General features: G+C 41.7%; 1 protein-coding gene across 4 annotated transcripts in view; it reads left to right on the top strand.

Moving 5' to 3' along the window:
• The window catches only part of IL20RA (interleukin 20 receptor subunit alpha), a 28620-nt gene extending 15018 nt beyond the window's left edge, over window positions 1–13602 (top strand). For all 4 annotated transcript variants that reach the window (XM_072855936.1, XM_072855934.1, XM_072855933.1 and 1 more), the window contains exons 3-7: window positions 1488–1666; window positions 2337–2512; window positions 4119–4263; window positions 4806–4945; window positions 10287–13602. In XM_072855936.1, coding sequence (XP_072712037.1) covers window positions 1488–1666; window positions 2337–2512; window positions 4119–4263; window positions 4806–4945; window positions 10287–11225 — 1579 coding nt within the window. In that variant the 3' untranslated portion in view covers window positions 11226–13602. The remainder of the gene's footprint in view (window positions 1–1487; window positions 1667–2336; window positions 2513–4118; window positions 4264–4805; window positions 4946–10286) is intronic.
• The last annotated feature ends 2319 nt before the right edge of the window (window positions 13603–15921 follow it).

Raw genomic sequence — 15921 nt, 5'->3', positions numbered from 1 at the left:
CTTTTCTAACAGACCCAACTCCCACAGATTTCTTCTGATCCTGCAAGCCTCTCTAGTCTAGGAGAAAATCCACTGAAGTTATCAAATATTGTAGAAAACCAAGTAATGTGATAGGAATCAGACCCTTCTATTTTCAAGGTCTGCACCTTTGCAGGGTATCAAGGAATTTGAGTGAGAACCAGAATGCATTTCCTTTATTTCCACCGAGAGAGCACTGGGTCATTCTGCAGGACAGCGCTGGAAGTTTAGCTTATAAATAGGCATAACACTGTAGTCATGGGTGATGTAATGCTTCCAGTCTTTACCTCTAATATGAACACTTCCCTTGGTCTAGTAATTTTTTCATGACATTAAAACAAATTTAGATCTCCAGAAGTTTTCTGTAACTTGTCCTGGCTACTAAAAAAAGCAAGGAGTTGCTTTTACAGTCAGAGACTGTAATCTCTTTTGCCCAGATCTTGCTTGCTGTGCTAACGGAGGAGCGACATAGTCCACCTCCTAGAAAAGGGGAGAGTGCTCAGTAATTATGGAATGAATGATAATTGTGTAGAATGTAAAATGCTCAGAAAGCACTAGCTATGCTGACTCTGCAGGGTCAGCTGGTCCACAGAAGAGTCTGTAGTCATAGGTATGGCCATCTCTCACACTGAAGACGAAAATATTCGTATGTGCTTCTGCCTGCCTAGGAGAGCAAGGCCTTGAGCTAGGTGGAAGATGCTGGGGAGTGATACTGTCCTGCAGTCATGTAGAAGCTGCCATATGCCCTTATTAATTAGCAGCCAAATGCACTGCTAATTTTTAGCATAATGTGAATTTGAGGAGCAGGAGCTTCTGAGCAAATCCAGGCAGGAATTTTCCAAGGAAACCTGGATTTCTTCTACTAATGTATAAGAGTTGGTCAGGACTGAGGGATTGTTGGTGGCTTGTATGTGCCCCTTTTTCAACTAGAAGGGTTTTGAAGTTCATTGTATTCCAATGGAGTCTTTCTTTTAAAGAAGAAAATGAAGTAAAAGTCAGCAATGAGTAGTCTCCTGTCCCGCTCATCTTGGAGACCCTGAGCATCATCTGTCTCTGTACACCAGGATGAGCCACTGACTATTCTGACAGAACTCTTTGTCTCTATATAAATAGTTGTCCTGACCCTGTTATCCTGTGTTCAGAGTTTAAACTAAAGCTGTGGAGACTGAAGTTGAGAGATCTCTCGTCTGTGTAAGCAAAACTGGACTTAGATTGGTATCAGTAACATCCCAGTTAGTTCCATATGCCCTCTTCTGGATAGGGCCTACTCTGATTTATTTTTCATTAAAAACTTGTGGAAATCTTGTGTTTTATCTGAGCTGAAGTTGGGAATTCCTTGACATCACAGATTTCTGCAAAACAAGCAAACTCTTTTATCAGCCGTAATACCAGTTTCTGTGCTATATTATCAGGTGACTAATATGGCAATAGCTTTTGTACAGCTCCTTTCTCTTTCTTTTTCAATATAGATACGGTGTTGGCAAATGGATTAGAAAGCCAGAATGCAGGAATATCAACAGAACGTGGTGTGACCTCTCCAGTGAGACCTCTGACTACGAAGAACAATACTACGCAAGCGTTAAAGCCTTCCTAAACGGGATGTGCTCTGACTGGATGGAGACCACACGATTCAACCCTCTTACAGACAGTAAGGAAAGCTAATCACACAGCCAGATGTTCAATGGCCTTGATTAATATTGTGTGCTCAGACTGCATGTGCCTTCATAACGTATGATATTTTAATTTTAACATGAGGTTAAGGTTTTTTTGCCGTTGTTTCACATTTATGCTTTTGGCAGAAGTAATTGAAATAATCGTATCAGAATTTGGATATATGTGTGTTATATGTACGGTCCTATATATACTGAATGCTCTTTTATGCTATGGTAAAGCTTTACTCAAGGCAAGTAAAAGCTGTGGCACATCCACAGTATAAAGAACTCTGATTTTTAAAAGGCTCTATTAAACCAAGCAGTAATCATACTCTAGAGCACAATATCTCTTATCTGTGCCAGATAATCTGAGAACATACTGGTAATTTAGCTCGTTTTAGCAAATTGAGTTTCAAGGTTGTTTATCCTGCGAAGTCACAGGAATTCCTAGGCAAAATTCCAAGTCAGTGTTCACCTTCTCACTGTAAAGATCCTCTTAGTTATCTGATAAAATAATTTTCTACCAATATAAATGAATTGTTCGAAGTCCTACTTGGACTCCCCTAAACATTACAAAAATTAATCATCCACTTTAAGAAACTGCATGGTCAAATCAGTGTGCCTCTGCTGCATTTGACTGCTTTTTGTACATGTTCATTTTTCCAGCTAAAATTGATCCACCCACGGTAAGCGTATCTTCTACTGAGAAATCTATTTCAATCATTCTGACTGCTCCTGAGAAGTGGAAGAGAAGTCCTGAGGGAGAATCCATATCTCTGCTTCAAGTGTATCCTGGCCTGCAATACAATGTGTCTGTCCTCAACAAAAAAACAAAGAAGCGGGTAAGCTTTGACAAGGCTGTAGAACTGCACCGGTTAAATCTGTGCTCTGTGCTTCCTGAAATGTGCTTTGTCCCTAACAGCAAGAATGGAAATAGGATTCACAGCCTTGTAGGAATTGTAGCATCATTCAGGTTGGAAGGGAGCTCAGGAGGTCTCTAGTCCAAAGTCCTCTTCAAAGCAGGATCTGCTGTGAGCTCAGACCAGGTTGCTCAGGGTTTGTCCAGTTGCATCCTGAAAACCTCCAGGGATGGAGACTGGTTCCACTGCTCGACTGTCCTCTCGGGGGAAAAAGTGTTTCTTTATATCCAATCCGAACCTCCTTTTATCGACTTAGTCCATTGTCTGTCATCCTCCCACCATTCAGCACTGTGAAGAGCCTGGCTCCATCTTCTTGATGACCTCCCTGGGTCATTCTGGGGGGCTGCTGTTAGGTCCCCCTGAAGCTATCTCTTCTTTCCCAGGTGGAACAAGCTCCAGTTCCTCAGCCTCTCCTCACAGGGCAGTGCTCCAGCCCCAGCCATCTTGATGATCCTCTAGTAAATCCACTCCAGTTTGTCAGTCTCTTCTGTATCGGGGGGAACAAAACTGGACGCAGTATTCTAAATGTGGTCTGATGAGCACTGAGCGGAGGGGGATAATCCCTCCCCTCCGTCTGCTGCCTATTCCCCTGTTAACGCAGGCCGGGATGCTGTGTGCCTCCTTTTCTGCAAGAGCACGTTGCTCACGTTCAGCTTGCTGCCTGTCCCCCGTCCTCTTCGGCAGAGCTGCTCCCCAGTCAGCCTACTGGCAATACTCACAATACATTATTACAAAGTGCCACCACATCTGAACACCTTCATTCATCTGTCTCTCCAGACTGACATTTCATTAGCAAGTAGTAGTTCCCAGCATAAACACAGTAGATGAGGAAGAGTTCAGCGATCAGTTACAAAAACATTCATTCTTTTCCCATGCTCCAGGCACAATCTCTGTCTGGCAGATCTCTGAATTTCCTGAAAAGAGACAGAAACTTTACATTAAAAAAGGTCACCTTCTGTCAAAGGGGATTTTAAAATGCCAAGATTAGCAATTAGAGGTACACAAAAGGGGTTTTAGTTTTGTGTTTATTTTAATAAAGATGTTTGACATAGAGCAATTACTTTACCTTGAACTCCAAGATCTATGTAACGCCCATTATGTTAAGGCTCCTGTCTTTACTAGAACATCCTAGTTTGAAAGATTTTGTGGAACTGTACCATGTGCCTTTCATTGGCATATGCGTCAGGACAGGGCTGGAGTGATGCATTAGCTCTATTGCAACATCAGCATGAGAATGTGGGCTAGTGGTGGCATACAGTCCTACTTCATATAACGCATGAAATTGTTCAGTAGTGGTATAAGAATGGCTGAATGGAAGATAAAATATTCAGAGAGGACATGACCTAATAAATAACTTGAGTTTTGAGTGCATTTGGGAAAAAAAGGATGCAGCTGGCAGTTCGTACAGTATCATTATTCTTGCCAGAAACTTTGTGTGCTTGTGACACATTTTGTATATAAGATCTTTGCTTTTCTGTTAAGTGAGGAGGTAAAGGGGAAAAAATCCCACTTTTTTAATGTCTTCCAGTGGTTCTTCTCCATCAGCAACAACACCTTGATTGTGCCCTGGTTAGAACCTGGAACAGCTTATTGTGTCAGCGCACAGATATATGTCACCACACCACTTTTGCACAGTGGGTTCTCCAAAGAATATTGCATTGCTACTTTGAAAGGTATGTGTAAGCTGGCAAATTACAAAAAGAAGATGCAAGTTGGAAAAAATCATGGTGATTGAGTTTAAGTTTTTTATGTATCCATTCTTAGAGTGAAAAGCTAGCATTGTTTCTCCCCTCTCTGTGCATTTGCACTGATGAAAAAATCTTTGCCTTTAATAAAACACATCTGGGATCTACTGACTGGAAGGTACGACAGTACCTCTGAAGAAAAGGATCTGCATTCTTTGAGTCTTAGTGAATGGAGAATATTTTTTCTCCTTCAGTGTTTGGGAGTGGCAGAACTGGGTCAGTCTGAAGTTAGCAACAGGAGAACCTGAGGGAGGGGTTGTTACTTCTTTTTAGAATTTAATTTATAATTTAGACAATAATAAAAATTTGTCCTGTAGTTCAAATGTAATTTTATAAAATTTCCTACAAATTCCTTGTTTATCTAAAAAATTTGCATCCCGTAGCCAAAAAGCAATGTGGTGAATGCACATTGCTATCTGATTTCATTAAAAAGTTGCTCAGTACAATGAAAACTTTTGTTTTGTTAACAGATAAAACGGCAGATGAGACTATAACAATCGTATGTGGATATGTTCTGCCCATCATGCTGGCTGTCCTTTTTATTTCAATGACATGCTATTGTGTGCACAGGTATATTCACGTCAGCAAACAGAAACATCCAACAAACCTGGTAAGTGTTCTTTGTTGCTGGATGACGCTGCCAACCTTGGCGCTCACAGCAGAGCTGTGTGTTTTCCAAGGCTCCAAGTCAGATGGGACGAAACCATGGCTAGCTGCAAATAAAAGCTCTAGTTCCCACTCAGATCAAGAAAAGAACATCACATTGAGGGTTATTAAATGCCAGAAAAACAGAGTAACTCAAGTTAGCAACTGTGTCTAAAAAGATGACCAGATCTGAAAAGATGACCAGAGCTAATGAGGACCAGAACAGAGCTGTTCATTTGGGAAGAGTCACTGCCATAAGCAAGGTCTGAGGTGCACTGAGGCAAGTTTTGTCAGGAAGTCAGCACTCCCTAAATTTATCTAGGAAGAAGCACAGCAGAGATTCAGTGAACAAAAGTTATTAATTGGTTGAAATCAGAAATGAGAAGGTAATTAAGCAGTGCAGAAACCCCATGATGTTTTCTTGGACTGTTACTGGGTATTACATTTTACCATTTAATTGTGATTGTGAAAGATTTAGCACACGTGCGTCATACAGATAATTTAATCTGGATTTCAAGAATACTTTTCAAGTACTGCACTGTTTCCTAACACCCAGAAATGTACCAACAAATGCATTCTGTTATTTAGACAGCCCAAATACACTTTCTACATAAAAATGTTTGCAAGTTTCTTAGAGCTGCAAAGTTTGTTAATTTTTAGTAAGAACACATAAAGTCTAAGAAACGCTATTGGTTTCCAGCTCATGAGCCCAGCAGAGCTTTCTCACAGCTGTCTCTAAACAAGTTGCTCAACCATAAACATGCAATTACAATAATTAATGAACAATTTGACGTTAATCCAGTCTGCATGACATGGGAGGTTTAGGGGAGTTGGTTTCAATGTGCTGATCTTTCTGAAGAAATCTTAGAGCAGTGCAGGGGTGATAGGAGAAATGTTCACAGAGGGACTTAGTGCTTCATGAAGGGTTCAGGAGGAGTAGAGCAGCTACTGCTGCAGTGTGTTCAGATGTGCACAGAGACACCTCCTGCACCTGACAAAGCACCAGCTTTGTCACAGAATCGTGGAAGCACAGAGTGGTTTGGGTTGGAAGGGACCTTCAAAGATCATCTAGTCCAACTACCTTGCCATGGGCAGGGACATCTGTCACTAGATCAGGTTGCTCAAAGCCCCGTCCAACCTGGCCTTGAACTCTTCCAGGGACGGGGCATCCACAACTTCTCTGGGCAACCTGTTCACAGTGCCTCACCACCCTCATAGTAAAGAGTTTCTTCCTTATGTCCAATCTAAATCTACCAACTTTCAGTTTAAATCCATTGTCCCTTGTCACTACAGGTAAAAAGTCTTTCTCTGTCTTTCTTGTTCTTTATTCTTTATCCTGGGACGCAGGGCATGGTAGGGGTAGATAGCTTGGTCTCCCTTGGAGAGCTAGCAGGACAGAGCTCTTTACAGTCAGAGAACATAAAGGGCTACGTAGTGAAAAATTCCTACTCAACAGCAGACTAAACTCCAGCTCCAGGAGTCTCTTCTTTTATAAATGTATTATTTATATGTTGGGGTTTTTTAAAAGTCTATTGCACTTTTTTATGACCACCTTGAAAGTTTCAATTTTATTTCTCCAACTCTGGGTTCAGTCCATGTTAAGGTAACAAATAAATACAGATTTTAATGATGCTCACTGCTTTTCCCAACCTACAGCCTATTCCACATGGGCACCCCGTGGATGGGCTCCCCATCACGGGGAGGTGGAATACGCAGTTTGTTTTGGTCCAGCACTTCTGACCTGGGGGAGCTTTCAGTCTACCTGCTATATAGATTAGTGGTCTTAGTCTTCCATTGAAGCTTGAAAATACTGAAGTGCAGCTTCTGGTTGTTTTTGTATTGCACTTTCCTTTACTGACTGCTCATACAATATTTATTTCTGTTAGAAATATTATTCATTTCAGAAAGATTCCTATTGTTTAACTAGATGATTTATCATAGAGTCACAAAAGAAGCCTGTGACAGACTGCACAATGCAGGCTCCATACACTGCACTTCAACCTTATATATAGCTTTCTCTCTGAAAGGAAACCTGATATTATTTAATTCTCCATAAGCTATACCTTAACATGGTACCTGACTCTCTGCTTGTGGGATGTGGTTTTGACTGCACTTCCTTTTCACTGGTTAAAAAGAGTGGAATAGATTCTGTAAGCTGTGACCCAAGGACAACTCTGATGTTTTCTCCAAAGTCACTTGAGTTTGTGCTGGTGGAAACAAAACCAGAATTTGACAGAATTGTTCCAACCATTATTTTGACATGGGGAAGACGAGAAAAGGGAAATTAGAGCTGGTCATAATATAGTTTTACTTTGGATAGAATTAAGAAAGTGCAGCATATTAACACTTCTGGAGGTTTATATGATGAACTTCCTTCTTCCCTAAATTGACATATTGAATCCTAATAAGGTCTAGCCTAGCCTTATTTTTTAAAAATCTGTAAGACTATAAGAGAATAGAATAGACTGTTTTGGTTGGAAGGGGCCTACAACGATCATCTAGTCCAACTGCCTGACCAGTTCAGGGCTGACCAAAAGTTAAAGCACATTGTTAAGGGCATTGTCCAAATGCCTCTTAAACACTGACAGGCTTGGGGCATTGACCGCCTCTCCAGGAAGCCTGTCCCAGTGTTTGACCACCCTCTCGGTAAAGAAATGCTTCCTAACGTCCACTCTAAACCTCCCCTGGCGCAGCTTTGAACCATTCCCACGTGTCCTATCACCAGATCCCAGGGAGAAGAGCTCAGCACCTCCCTCTCCGCTTCCCTCCTCAGGAAGCTGTAGAGAGCAACGAGGTCACCCCTCAGCCTCCTTTTCTCCACACTAGACAAGCCCCAAGGCCTTAGCCACTCCTCATAGGACATTCCTTCCAGCCCTTTCACCAGCTTTATTGTCCTCTTCTGGATGCACTCAAGTACCTCCACATCCTTCTTAAATTTCAGGGCCCAGAACTGCACACAGTATTCAAGGTGAGGCCGCACCAACACTGAATATAGCGGGATAATCACCTGCTTTGACCGGCTGGTTATGCTGTGTTTGATGCACCCCAGGATGCGGTTTGCCCTCTCGGCTGCCAGGGCACGCTGCTGACCCATATTGAGCCTGCTGCTGACCAGCACCCCCAGGTCCCTTTCTGCAGGGCTGCTCTCCAGCCACTCCTCTCCCAGTTTATACCTGTGGCTGGCATTACTCAATCCTAGGTGCAGAATCCGGCATTTAGACTTGTTAAATAATCATTGCCCAATGCGCCAATCTATCTAGATCTCTCTGCAAGGCCTCTTCTCCCTCAAGAGAGTCAACAGCACCTCCCGGTTGGGTATCATCAGCAATGGTGCATTCAATATCTGCATCCAGATCATTGATAAATATATTGAACAGAACAGGCCCTAGAATTGAGCCCCGAGGAACACTGCAGGTGAGCGGTCGGCACCCAGATGTAGCCCCATTCACTACAACCCTTCAAGCCCTGCCGTTCAGCCGGTTCTTCACCCAGAGCACCAGGTACCTGCTCATCCCACAGTTGGACAAGTTGTTCAGAAGAATGCTGTGAGGGACAGTATCAAAAGCCTTACTAAAATCCGGAAAAACTACATCCTCCGCCTTCCCTTCATCCACTAGGTGGTGACCTTATCATAGAAGGATATTAAATTACTTAAACAGGACTTTCCCTTTGTGAACCCATGTTGGCTGTGCCTGATGGTTGCATTATTCTTTAAATGCCTTTCAACAGCACCCAGTATAATCTTCTCCATAATTTTTCCAGGTACTGAGGTTAGACTAACAGGTCTGTAGTTCCCTGGGTCTTCCCTCATGCCCTTCTTGGAAATTGAAATAACGCTGGCTAGCTTCTAGTCAGCAGGGACCTCCCCAGACTCCCAAGACCTTTGGTAGATGATCCTAGAGGGGTCCTGCCATAACATCTGCTAACTCCTTCAGTATTCTGGGATGAATCCCATCGGGCCCCGTGGACTTGTGAACATTCAGCTCATACAGCTGGCCCCTTACAATTTCAAGTGTCCACAAATAGAAAGTCACTGTTCCTGCACTCAGGGTCCTCCGACTCAGAGGACCGGGCAGCCCAAGGTCTATCAGTATTATTAAAGACTGAGGCAAAAAACCCCAAAACATTGAATGCCTCTGCTGTTTCTTCATCCCTACTAGTCAGGTGACCATCTTCAACAAGTGTTGGTCCAATGTTTTCCTTAGACCTCCTCTTGCTATTAACGTACTTTAAAAAGCCCTTCTTGTTGTCTGAAACAACACTGGCCAGTTTCACCTCTAGTTCAGCTTTGGCCTTTTGTGTCTTCTCCCTGTGAACCACAGCTCTGTCATCTTCCTGCGAAGCCTGACCTCGCTTCCAGAGGTCATACAATTTCTTTTTCCTCTTGAGCTCCACAAGGAGTTCCCTGTTCAGCCAAGCTGGTCTTCTGCCCCGCTTGCTTGACTTACAACACCATGGGATTGCCTGCTCCTGTGCTTTTAAAAGGTGATTCTTAAAAGCTGACCAGCACTCGTGGACCCCTAAGCCATCAAAAGCAGATTCCCAGGGGACACTGCGAATTAGCTCCCTGAATAGCTTAAAGTTTGCTCTCCTGAAGTCCAGGGTAGCAACTCTGCTGTCCTTTTTTGTCATTGCACTGAAAATTTTAAACTCAACCACTCGTGATCACTGTGGCCAAGACAGCCACCTACCATCACATCCCCTATGAGTCCTTCTCTATTCACAAACAGCAAGTCTAGGAGGGCACCTTTCCAGTTGGCTCAGTGAGTACCTGTGACAAGAAGTTCACAGGTACTACAAAGTTCAAGTATTTCCAAGACCTGCTTGTCACAGCAGTATGATATTCCCAGGTGATGTCTGGGAAGTTGAAATCTCCCATAAGGACAAGGGCTACCAATTCTGAAATTTCTCCTAATTGCCTATAGAATAACTCATCAGTGCTTACATCCTGGCTGGGCATTTGGTAGTAGACACCCACTACAACATCTCCTTTGTTTTTCATCCCCATAATCCTTACCCAGAGGCTCTCCACCACATCATCACTAACGGTAAGGGCTGTACAATCAATCCCTTACGCACAGTGCGACACCTCCACCTCGCCTGCCCTGCCTATCCCTCCTGAACAGCCTGTAGCCCTCCATCCCAGCACTCCAGTCCACCAAGTCCCACTAATACCAATGACATCATAGCTCTGGGAGCTGACTGACGCTCCCAGTTCATCCTGTTTGTTTCTCATACTGCATGCAAGCAGCAAGATGGTATTTTTATTATAGTTTGCTCAAATCAAAATATTTTTTGCTTTCTAGGTATGGCACTACACTGACAAATACAAGGAAAGGGTTTTCATACCATGTGAAAAAATAGTGGTCAACCTTATCACTGTTAACGTGGATGAGTACAAGCCATCTCAGGAATCCAATCATCTATCAGAAAGGAAAAGTCCATGTTATTATACTGTTTACAATGGCACCAAAGGGAAAGATCTGCCTTCAAAAGAAGTGCTGGAAACAAAACACTTGCTTGAGATTTCACACAAAGAGATTTCACACAAGGAGGATATTTTAGCGGACGGGGACCAAACTGGGAACTGGCCATCTTATGGCCAGACTGGAACAAAGAATACTTTAAGACGGAAAAATGCAGGGACTATAGAGTATGAACATGATGTAAGGGCTGAAGACTTCAGTCCTAGTCAGAAACTAGAAGACCTCAGTTTGAAAGAGAAGACCTCTGCCCCCGGGGGACTACTAGGTGAGCCACAGATTGCTTTGGGGGATTTGGTTAATATGAAAACAGGACAGCCGTATTGCCCCCAACTAGAGGTGAGGGCAGCAGACCCTTGTTTGGGACAGAAAACAAAGGAATTTAATTTGAAAATGGTTGATGCAGCAGATGAATTGCCGAGTGCGATCCATATCAACTTGGTGGACTTGGATACTGAAAAATCTGGGCAGACATCCTATCCTCATCTGGAAAAAATAGCACAGGGCCTCACAGAGAAAGAAGGTGAACAGACCATATTAGTAGATTGGGATCCTCACACTGGAAGACTGTATATTCCTACCTTGTCCAGTGTTGAAAATCAGGCGTGTGAAGGAGTATTCAAGCGTGATGATCCTGACAAAGAGGGAATTTTGTCCAGACTGTATGAGAAGGAAGTACCTGATGAATCATCAGAGGACCAAGAAATGTGTCTCCTGCAATTCAAGGAACAATGGGAACTGCATGTAGAAATGGAATACTGAACAGTAATTTTCTAACTGTGCAAAAATGCCTCTAAAATGCAAAATCTTGTTTCCTTTGCCAAAGAGAGTGATGGACTCAGTGGAGAAAACACATCTTAATGTACTGAAGTTTTTGGAACCATCACAGTTGAACAACTTACTCATGATATGTTATTTATAACAGTTTCTAGACATTATATAAGTGATTTCAACTCCCATCATAAACCCCTCAGGTAAAATACGATGGTTATAAGATGCTCTACTTTTAAAAAATATATATATTTTTACAGAGGATGCTGTTAGGATTTTCACATTGTAATTCCTACCAAAACAATTTATCGGCGTTTGAAAGCAGTTATTTTTAGCAAATATAAAGCAACAATATGACATTTTGCTGGGCTGTTTCGTGTATCTTGACACAATGCAGTCTTTTCTAGATCTCAGTCCTGCTACATGGAATGGTTTGAACTGACTTTTGTGGAAGTTAAGGGCATTCCAGTATATATTTTGTTTCTGTTTTATAAACATTCTTCTACTTAATGAAGTTCTTACGTGTTTCTCTTGAAAGACTTGTCTGAGGTGCGGGGTGCCGTCTATGCTGTGCCGCACAGATATGCAGCCAGCAACAGTTCTTTTAGCAAGTGCGCCTACAGGTTCAACAGACGTAAGGGAGAAGAAAGCATTAGTCTTATTTTAAACTGGGGGAAAACGCGGCACAGAGGGATTCAGTGAAACGCCTATAATCTTACTGGACGGACAGTGTCTCACCCAGCCTTAGACACTCACAGTATGGCATCTGTATGACTCATGTCCTGCAAGTGTCTGTTCCTCTCCGATGACTTTAAGGGCAGGCTGGCGTGACTAGCTCGGACGGAGAGGTCTGCCCCAGACACACCACTGCTTCTTCAGACACATCCCACTTGCCATGGCAGACCCAGAAAGTGTACCTGTGGGCTTTCTTTTCTTATCTGATGTCCTGACCAGGGCTTCTGATACAAGTTCACTTTTTCTCCATGTCATGTCAAGATATTTATTTAGGATAGTAAAATTACAGATATTCTAGAAATTACTTACTAGGGCATGTGATACTTTTCTTTTCAAAGCCTATCTGTCACTTTTCTACATAGTGGACCTTTTTTTTGAACACCAAAAAAAATCACAGTAATGATTTGTTTGGTTTTGAAGAGGAGAAGCAAAAAAAAGAGGAAAAAACTCTTCTATAATGTTTAAAACTTGTACCCTCCAGACTAGGTACATGATTAGGTGTATTTTTGAAGGAAGAGCTTTACCAATATCTTTTCTCTCAGGTAATATTTTTGTTGCATGACCTTGGCATTTTCTTTGACTATTCATCTTCTGAAATATTTCAGTTGTAGTCATAGACTTTATAACCAGAAATGACACTAAAATATTTCATGCTAATGATTCCTTATCTGATGCAAAAAATGTCCTCAACTGTTTTTATAAGAAAGATACAGATCATGTAGCAATGTTACACCTAAATACTTATATCAATACATTTGTGCATCAGGAGGTTCACAGAGGAGGGTTATAGCTCAGTGTGAAAGAAGAAGATAGTGGGAGAGGGTCACCTGAACAGATGTGAAAAGGGCAACATTTCTGCTATTACAGACCAGCCTCATTTAAGCCAGCCAAAATAATTCCCAGTATTTCCTAAAGTTTTCTTAACTAACCTCTTTGCACATAGTCTCTTAATTGTCTTTTGCAATGTGGGGGCTCTAACCTATTGGTAGGAAACAATTATTTACTTTTTTTCTGTAGTCCGTTGAATTTTATCCAGTTACTGCTGCTCTAAGATCTATTGCTTGTGTTTAGTGTCTGTCTTCCATATGGAAGGATGAGGATGCTCCAGCTCCCTCAGTAGTTTGGTCCAGCTGCCAAGCAACCTTCCCTGAAGAGGAAGGTATCCCTTATGTTTGGTTTGTATTTCCTCTGGCCTTATTTGCCAGCTGCTGGTGTCTGCTGCTGCTTATTTTGTTAGATAAACGAGCCTTGCCCCAACAGTTACTACATGCAAGGACACTTACATACCGTAATAAAGTGATTGCTGATTAAAATTTGAAACTTGGTAACTAAACCATAGAATTTCACTTCCTTCAGTTCTTTGGTCATTGTAATCTCCTTTCTCTGCATCCTATCCCGTTTTTTTTACTTTTCAGTTACAATTACGTTGTATAGCATTTATTTCCTCTCGTACTTGAAAAGGCACCGTCTTCCTAGTTAACATTACTTGTGATCGGGGCACAAGATACTGAGATTCTTGCAATCACAGATGCAATTTCATGATAAATTCATGCTTTGAAATAGTAGTTAATTTTTGGACCAAAATATTTGTAATAGAAGTTTGCCGCACTTTCAGCGTTGCTTCCTTTTGATCTGAATTTGCATTAAATTCAAAACTGATACTAGATTATGCAAACAGTCCTTCTTCATATTTATAAGATATATTTTCAAAGTGTTCTCAGGATAATCACAGCAAAAAAAGCTGAGGAAAAAAGTAAATGAAGCTAAGAACTTCCTTTTATATGCAAAAGAATTTTTTGGGTTAGCTAGTCAAGTTCTGGAATTGATGAGGCAGAAAAAATGGTGCCAATTTCCATCAATATAATACCAATAAATTGTTGATGGCTTTTTTAATATCCTCAAAGGTACTCCTATTTTGCCTTAAAATCTTTTAGTTACATTAAACAAACGAAACTGATTAGACATGGTACCTTCAGCAAGCCAAACAGTCAGCAAGGAACAAAATACTTCCATGTAAAATTGTCATTCTATCTACAAGATTTCATATAAGAGGCAACTATTAATTACATGGAAGATCCAAGCAATAAGACAGCTGACATGTTCTTAGTCTTTATTACACTTTACTGAACTTTGGTTAGCCACATTTAATAGACTTAATGCAGCCAAAAGCAAGGTCATATATCTAGAAGCAAAGACTATACTCAAACAGAGGGCTACTTGCAGCCTTAAAATCAATGATTTTGAAAATGATGTGGGAGATTAATAGAACTAAGTAGCAGTATGTTGAGGACAAAAGGATGTATATTTCTTGACTACAATAGCAGTGAAATAGAATTTCACCTGTGTCTGCAGGGCTGACGTGACCACTACTGGAAAACTGCATCCAGTTTGCAAAATAAGCCAAGCCATGAAGATAGAAGGGAAATACTACTATAAAAGGCTAAGGCAATGCTCTTTCGAGCTTGAAAAACAGGAAGCCTAGCTATCAAAATGAGATCTAATGGTGATGAAAGTGATAGCTAGGTGTGGCCACACACAGTTTGGGAAAAGGAACGATAATTTGTAAGTGTGGTTTTGCTGTGTACAACTTAGAGTGACAGGGTTCTTGAAGGAGAGACTGAAACAGGCAGCTGAGTGCAGGATACCTGTGGTCTGACTTACAGCGGCCCTGGGAAAACTGCTGCACAGTGAGAACAAACAGATGGAAAAGTCTGAATACGGCAGGCAAAAATGCAGTATGAGCTGTGTGCCTGGCATGATAAGGACTGCAGCCGGAGTGCCCGTCCAGCGCGTGAAGTTAGCCAGCTGAGGAATACACGATGACTGCCTCATACATGACGCAGGATAACCCGTAAGGTGAAGCCTAGGGAAATGATCAGATTGTTAGAAGGAAAACAAAATTGCACAGCCATTGGATGCAAGCAGCTGGATGGCCTGGACTTTCATGGGGCTCTCTGGTCCCTTCACCAGAGGACCACTAAAGGAGCATGGGTGGCTGGACAAGGCTGACATGAGGATGTTCTCTGCAAAAGTGGGATCAGAAAGAGTTCTTGGAGTGGCCCGCTGCGGGTAGAGGGTAAGCAGGTGCATTTTGGAGATGCCAGCAGTGCTTTAGCATCTGTGATGGTCCAGTAATTTGCAACACATCAGTAGTGCAGTGGTTAGAAGGAGAGGTGGGCTCTGGAAAGAGTAGCCAACACTGTTAATCAGATAGCACAGATTTTCCTATGGATATTAAGGTAGGTCCAGCAAGAGCTCTGAAAAACATCCTCAGGGTCTAGAAAATGCACAATATGAAAATGTCCTGAGCAAGGAAATACTTCAAATTACATTATTAATAAATGACTGCACAGAAACATGCTTACTTTCTACTGATTTCACATTAAATTTTAAGTTAAGCTTATGCTTTAGCACTTCCCTAAAGAGCAATGAATTCCTGAATCTATCAAAGTTTATCAGAAGAGAGTTAAGTCATGACTTCTGTTAAGGTCTAACCTGCAAATACAGGCTTAACCAGATGAAATGATTGGAATGTGAAGCAAGTGCGACGTAAAATAGAATGGCAGCATGGTTCAAACATTTTAAAACAAGGACAATTCACTATTTACTGTGAAAATTCTCCAGTGCCTGTAGGTCTTTCAAATAAGTGTGCCTTTCTTCAATAATGCTAACAGATGGGTGACATTTCTTGCCTGGAATATGCTGAATGGTATAATGATGCTTATACGCTGTCAAGTCTTAAAACTGATTAATCCTTTTTTTCCCCTTTAAATAAGAAATGTTGGCTCATCTATACAGTGGAGTTAAAAACCAGTTATTCCAAGCACCATATTTTTAAACAGTTGCAGTTTCTATGTCTGACATGATTCATTCTTGCAAAGTCAAGGATTTAAACCTGTTCAGCTATCTCCCATTGTCCATTCAAAATACCAATGTTCTCCATAAAAGGAAG

This window comes from Ciconia boyciana, chromosome 3, assembly GCF_034638445.1.
Source record: "Ciconia boyciana chromosome 3, ASM3463844v1, whole genome shotgun sequence".
Taxonomy (NCBI): Eukaryota; Metazoa; Chordata; class Aves; order Ciconiiformes; family Ciconiidae; genus Ciconia; species Ciconia boyciana.
This window is presented reverse-complemented; position numbering and strand designations above follow the sequence as displayed.